Consider the following 7,447-nt stretch of genomic DNA (forward strand, 5'->3'; position numbering starts at 1 on the left):
AGATCATCACGTATTGCTAGTCGTAAACCAAATATGGTTATTAATCACCAAGTAAATCATATAACGAATCAAACAGTCCAGGCTGTAGCCAGTAACTTGTGCCCATCCCGAACGCTACCGCTTCAGCTGCCTCATCAAGGTCAACACGGCTACTCGAGCGGCTAAAACGAAGCCTTTGTGTCCCAGGAAAATCGGGACATCACAGATTGCAGCCCCTGCCCTGCAGAGAGCCGTGCCCGTGGCCTCGGCCAGCGTCCGGCCCTGACCTGTCTTCTCATTCATGCAGCAAAGGCTTCGCATCAGCCTTGAGAATCGCAATGCGTCTTTTCCCATTTCATTGTTTTTTGGGTTTGTTTATTACCTCTCTGTTGGTCTTCTGTTCCATTAAGTTGTTTTTGTGCTTCTTCAATTTTGTCTGCAAGAAAGAGAAGTCATTATTAAAATACGTATATAAAAAAAACCACATGATTTTAGAAAGTCATTTACTGAAATCTGTCTTGAGCTATCTGTTTATATTTAGGAGCGGTACCATTCACACGTAAATATGCAGTACATTATGACTAATACGGCCACATAAAACTTTATCATGTTTTACCAGCAAGGCTACTGACATGTTAAATTACACGGAACTGCAGAAAAGAAAAGCACTGGCATTGGACCTGCAGTCAACAGCTAATGCTGCCGTAGCTTCGTACCATCTGTAATAATTTATGCAGTCAGGGGACTCTTTGGAATAGGTATTATGGTGCATTACAGAGTATTTTAATAACATTTTTGAAAAATGCTGTTAGAACAAGACAATGCAGCATTAAACAGGGGGATACAAAGAGCAAACAGGATTTGCTACGCAAAGCAACGGAGCCGATACCGTCACATGGGAGCAGCGGGGGGTGAGCAGTAGCCCTGTCCTTATTCCTCTGCGAAACCACCCGGAATTCCCCCCCACGCAGCACCAGCAAACGGGAGGCTGCTGGTCTTGACTCTCGCCCTGTTCTTCGCAGATCGCCTGCTGCCCCCCAAACGCACTGGTGTCGGGAGGGGGATTGTGCTTCTGCCGCAGAGAAGCTGCAGAGAAGATCCCACGGGAAAGGGGGGGACCTCTTTGTGTAGAGCATGAAACAAGAAAAGGGGCAGCTGGAACGAATGAAAACTTGAGACCAATTTCTTTTTGGTAGCAAACAGTCCTCCGAGCGGCTTCAGGATAAGAAGTTGTGCCAATAAGAAGCAGTGGCACTGGGAGAGGCTGAGCTCCACACTGAACCGGGGCCTGACCAACCAAGATCTGAGCTTGGAATGTGGCTTTCATATAACACTGATCATTTTCCAGGACACCCGTGAAAGCTTTATTTTTTTTTCCTTCTTGGGGGGAGGGAGGGGGCAATTTTTATAAAATTAAATTGAAAGAATAGAACACAACTGGATTCATCCTAAACTTCTCCAACTGTGCTGCTACAACTCTGGAAGTACCAGACTTCTTGGCTACCATACGTAGAAGCAGAAGGACAGCTCTGCCAAGTCCTCACCTCTTTCTTCACAAGCGTGGAGGCTGTTACTCAGTCTGACTTGTAGTCACCATTTCTATACAACACAAGGTTTCTAGAAAATGGTCCTTTTTTTCAACAGACTTTTAAATCAGTGGGTTTAAATGACTTTAATATTTATGAGCTGAACCACTCAAGTACGTTGGAACCATTTGTTCACAGCTGAAGTCTGAAATTGTTTTACAATTATCTTCTCAGGAGGACTAAAAAATTATAACTGAAACAAACCCTTCTCCCAGGTTTTAAGACCCAGTTTTGCTCAGCTTGTCCAGTTCTGCATTTCTGCCTTTCAAAACCTGTACCAGGTTCCCTTCCTTGCTAAAGCTCAATCACTCCTCTCCTGTACGTTGTCTCAGAGAACGGATCAGAACATCTCAGGAGGATGCTAACTGGGCAGACTCCAGAGCTGGAGCAAATGAAGCTGCTAATGAGAAAGACTATCACCACGATTTTACAAGCCAAACCTCTTCCTTTTTCCTCTGACGTTAGCGAGACATACGTACGTATTTAAAGAGAAGTTTTTATGCAGTCTCTTTTGTACTGACTGACTGGCTGCTGAAGACAAACACAAGCAACTCAAAGAGAACAACCCTTCACCAACTCTTTACCAACCCAGTTACGCAGGCTGACTTTAAACAATGAAGACTTGATATTTAACATCTTCCTGGATTTCAGCTGCAGCTGAAATACTGTATGTATCTATACTTTTTTTTTTTTTATAGAAAGGGCTATAAGTAACAATTTCTAACAAAAATAAGAAGAAACATAATCAAAACATCTTTTATATACACTTGTCACCAATGCTATTAGAGAAAAGCATATCTAACAATCTTAGACTGTTTTCCCACAGGTTATTGTTCTACAGAAAGGTGATGGAACAAGCAACTTAAAAAGTTGCATGACAGCTGATGAAACAGATGAACACACAGGAAAAAAACATCAACAAATTAACCCTGCAAATGGAGCTGTAAGATTTACCAAAAAGCAACAAGCAACCAAAACCACAGACTGGCTAGCAAACTCATTTCTCCTCTGTTTAGAGATCTATCTAATGCATGAGATACGGTATTTATCTCTTGAGAGCATGTAAACGATTTGTCACCAAAATATATACTTAAGTACACAGACAACTGCAGTTTCATTATTAAAAGAATTATCTTCATATTTCACATAAATGCTGCAATAAATGTATGCATTTAAATTCACAATCATCCTATTTTATAGAGAAAAATTACTGAAGTATTTTGGAAGCTTGCTACATTAGATTGCCAGAAAGATTAGATGCTTTGATCTCCTTAGCTGAATTCTCTCTCTCTTATTTTAAAAAAAACCAAAAAACCAACAAACAAAAAACTAAAAAAAAAATACTGAGTTCCTATCATAAATTCCCAACCACTTCTTTGTCAGACTGTAAGCCCAAACAAAGAAACACTGATAATGGAAATAATAACTAGGTAAACATATACTTGGTGCACAGCCAGAAAGTCTCCTGCGCTTCCTGCATCTCCTGAAATGTTTCCCCAATGAATTATATTTGTGTTGCATATGCGTCTTCCTTCCTATGGAGGTGTGTGCAGAACATTTTCGAGCATCATGAACACCGAAAAAAAAATAATCAATGCTGGTTCTGGAAACCGAGACGCTGATTTTGACTGTAAATGAGGCATGGGTTTTAACACGGGTCTGCCTGCAGAACGTTTGATTGAGGACTACATCCTCGTACCCACCCGTATCTCACTGCTACCTGCTCTTCCTATTGCACCAAGGCAGGTTCAACACCGTTGACCGAAATTTGTGGCAGCCGCTTCCCAGACTGCCGCGTTTTACAACCCCAGATCCTATATGGGCGACAACTTTCCAAAGTGCTGCGCTTCAGGGTGGAGGGAAGAACTATGTTATCCCGACCCACCGGGGCGCAGGCGGGAAGAGCAGGCTGCCACCCACCCACCCCAGCCACACCGAAAACGCAGTCCCCACCATGGCTCTTCCCACAGCTCCCACCTACGCCAACAAGAACCTGCTGATATCCATCAAATTTAGATTACCCAGTCATTTCCTCCTCCTTTGTCTCATTAAATTACGCAAAACATTTAGAGGCGAATTATTTCAGAGAGTACACCATATTCTTTCGTAATTATATTACAGATTCTCTAACAGTACACACCTTTGAAAACTCTGTATAAGCAAAAATACATTACACAAAAATCATCCACAAAACCCAGGAGAAAATGAAAACTGCAAAGTCCACTATTAATTCCAAATAATATTATCCGATCCAATACTCACTTGATTTAGTATTATTTCAGATTTGAACCTGTGATAACTAATGATACCATCTCATCTGAAAATTTTACAAAGGAAACATTGCTTTATCACTGGAGTATTATTTACATCTACTAGGACCAGAGGAAGTAATTTAACTATTGGAAATTTCTAATACATGGCAGGCACGGCACCCTCTTTATTTCCCATAAAATGACGGAATAGTACATATCTTAACAACTGGATTATTGTAAGACCTATCCTGACATCCCTAACCTTCGGCAGACAGCCTTCTGGAGCAGCACACACCTAGGAGCAAATGATGATGGTGACAGACACTCTCATTTAAGATGGGACACTCCTCACTAAGTGCTTACTAGAGGGGAGGAAAAGCAGAGCAACGATAAATAGGAAATCTTCATATGTGCTGCTGTACAGAGAGGAGATTCCGTATGATAGCAGCGTCACAAGCCATGGAGCCAACTCTTGGTCATCCTAGGCAGGGGCATACCACGAAAAAGCAAAGTACAGGTATATAATACATAACACAGGTATATAATATATAATAGTTATATATATACAAACACACACATATATATTTATGTGCATATGCATAAAATAAAATGAAACAACACGGGTGCATTAGCTTTTCTTACTCCAGTGTTAAACCTTTTCATGTTATTGTCCAACGTGGCTCTCCCAGCAGGTATGTGCTGTGTGGAAATATCATCAAATTCCTTGGGATTTTAAATATATAATGTAACTGCGCTTTTTAGGAATGCGAGGAAAGAGATTGGCACGCAGTAAAATATGCTTCTTGTTTTACACGCCTCCTGCTGTGATAGATCATTAAATGGATACCAACAGTCTGAGTTAGATACGGTGCTGCTGTGGTAGGTTTTTAAATGAAAAAATAAACTAGATTTTTCACCAGCTTGACATTCTCTATTTTTAATCTTCACTGGGAGAAATAACCTCACAGATCTTAATTACACCACAAATAAATGTAGTTTAGAAAGATTTTTTTTTTTAAAGACATCAGCATATCAAATTATACAAACTTGAACATGTTTACACGTATTAAAAATGCATTAGGAATTTTCAAGAAAACATTTAAAGACCTTATTTATATGGTCAGTTAAGGAAGGAAAAAAAAAAAAGGGTTAGGAATTTCAGCAAGGAAAGCAAAAATAATGAAAAATGTAAGGTTTGCAAAATGTGAAACCAGTAACTCCTGACAGCAATTTAACCTGAAGCAAAAGAAATCTTACAGTTATGGGGTTTGTTTTGTTTTTTTTACAGCACATACGAAAACTCCTCTCTTTTTGCTCACATAAGAGAGCTCCCATGCTAGTGTAATGGGATGACCTTGTCCTACTCAACAAGTCGCCCTGTACAGTGACAACACACAGAAGAATGAAGTGGCAGTCATTGTGGAGGACTACTTCTAAGCTACCAGGAAAGCTTACGTGGGGGTGGTGGGTGGGAAATGTTCATTAAACTTAAGCAAAATGCCCAAACATGAATATTTTTCATTGTCCGTATTTGCATGTATCTGTATCACTGTAAAAAGGCTTTTTTGGGGGTTCTTGATGAAGAAACTTCTGCTCTAAAACAATAAAAAGGACTTTATTTTTTTTAATCTCGTACTCTTGTTTATGGCTAAGTGGAAAATTAGCAGATTTACACCACATTGGGTGCTAAGAACAGACTACTTCATCAAAACTTTAACAAATATGAGTTTATATCTTGCCTGAAAGGCTAGGGTTTTATATTCAAAACATTTAACCAAAACAGCTGGAAGGAAAATGTCAGCATTTTTTCCCCCTTCAGTTAAAGGCAAGAACAACTCTCGGGCCTTACGCCTGAGTCATCCTAAAAGTACCTCCAGCAAAACAGCTTCAGATGGCAACAGTTTTTCTTGTTGCTTTCTCAAAAAACACTCTCTCTTACTTTACTCCATCAGAAGACATCTGAAAAGTAATTTTAAAAATGACTTTGTATTTTTTTCAGTGGACAAAAAGATACCGATGTAATTATATTTTCTTGCATTGATCACCTACGTCACTAGCAGAGAACTGCAGTAACAAAATATTCTTCAGCTGAAGTGCATTAACACAATCACACTGTATGCATTGAGAACTATTACTGAAAACAGCATCATAGGTGGGGTTTCTTTTTCTGGGGGGGGACGGGACACACAGCTTGGGAAAACCACTGATGAAAGTTCAAAACATTGCACTTCCCATCGCTACTTAAATTCAGACAGCAAGTGAAACAAGGCTGAAACTCGGTATGGAAACCTCCATCTTCTGACTATTGAAACCCACCAGGCCAATGCACCAGAAACAGAGTGCTTTGCATTTCACTGCATAAGAAGCATTTCTGAAAACATCAGAAGACCACCATGTATCAATAAGTAAATAAATATATAATGCCCTGAGCACTGGATGGGTGGTGCAGACCAACAGGGCGCATGAAGAAAGAGCTCAGATTTGACACGAGGGACCCAAGCCCACCCCCATGTCCCACTGGAACCACATCACGTCTTCCCCAAGGGGAAGCCTCATGCTTCAACCATCTTGTGCCCACGCAGCGTGGGCAGGGGCGCAGGTGGGAAGGGCAGCGTCGCCGAGCTGATGTACCACGCCAGGCTGATGCAAGCTTGGAGTGCTTCCCCAGGTAGTGGGTTCCCTTGGCAGCTGTCGTGGTTTAGCCCCAGCTGGCAACTAGGACCATGCAGCCGCTCGCTCTCTGCCCTCGTTGAGATGGGGAAGAGAATCGAAAAAAAAACACCTCCCACTAGACCAGGTTGCCCAAGGCCACATCCAGCCTGGCCTTGAACACCTCCAGGGATGGGGCCTCAACAACCTCTCTGGGCAACCTGTTCCAGTGCCTTACCACCCTTAAAGTGAAAAACTTCTTCCTAAAATCTCCATCTCCAGGAAGGCAGGGCTCCATCACTCATACTGGTTACTCAGGAAGACAAAATGCCATAACTCCAACTGTCCCGCCTTCCTCCTTCTTCCCCCAGCTTTATATACTGAGCATGATGTCACATGGCACAGAATATCCCTTTGGTCAGCTGTCCATCTGTTTCTCCTCCCAACTCCTTGTGCACCCCGAGCCTACTCGCTGGTGGGGCGGTGTGAGGAGCAGAAAAATCCCTCACTGCTCAGCAGCAACCAAAACCATCAGTGCCCTACCAACAGTGTTTCTCATCCCAAACCCAAAACACAGCACTGCACCAGCTGCTGGCAAGGAAGTTCTCTCCATCCCGGCTGAGAGCACGACAGCGCCAGGGGCAGGGATTAATCCCGACGTACCCTGCCCACAGCAGAGGGTACCCACCAGGGGCTGGAGAGGATGCAGGAGCACCCGCACCCCGCTGTGAGGAGGCTGCGATGCTTGGCTTCTCCCCTTCACTAGGAGGAGGAAAGGCTCTTTACAACCCGCGAAAACGAGAACGCCATAGCCCTAATGTGTTTCGGTTAACTGAGATGAATCCCAAGACTTCCTTAAACCAGCCAATTTAAAAAAGAAAGGCAAGAGCCTTGTCTGTACAAGGAGCCCATTAGGTTAATTGGGAGCGCGACACAGCTGGTGGGGCAGTCGGCAGGGATGCTGCCTCCTGCCCGTCCCTG

The 7,447-nt window shown here is 42.5% G+C and overlaps 1 protein-coding gene across 1 annotated transcript in view; it reads right to left on the reverse strand.

The window, feature by feature from the left end:
* The window catches only part of HIVEP1 (human immunodeficiency virus type I enhancer binding protein 1), an 84,572-nt gene that overhangs the window by 49,139 nt on the left and 27,986 nt on the right, over window positions 1-7,447 (reverse strand). The window contains exons 3-4 of the mRNA XM_009884196.1: window positions 869-1,065; window positions 362-422 (exon numbers count right to left, since the gene is read on the reverse strand). Coding sequence (XP_009882498.1) covers window positions 362-422; window positions 869-1,065 — 258 coding nt within the window. The remainder of the gene's footprint in view (window positions 1-361; window positions 423-868; window positions 1,066-7,447) is intronic.

The sequence above is a fragment of the Charadrius vociferus genome, unplaced genomic scaffold (assembly GCF_000708025.1).
Source record: "Charadrius vociferus isolate BGI_N301 unplaced genomic scaffold, ASM70802v2 scaffold444, whole genome shotgun sequence".
In the NCBI taxonomy this organism is placed as follows: Eukaryota; Metazoa; Chordata; class Aves; order Charadriiformes; family Charadriidae; genus Charadrius; species Charadrius vociferus.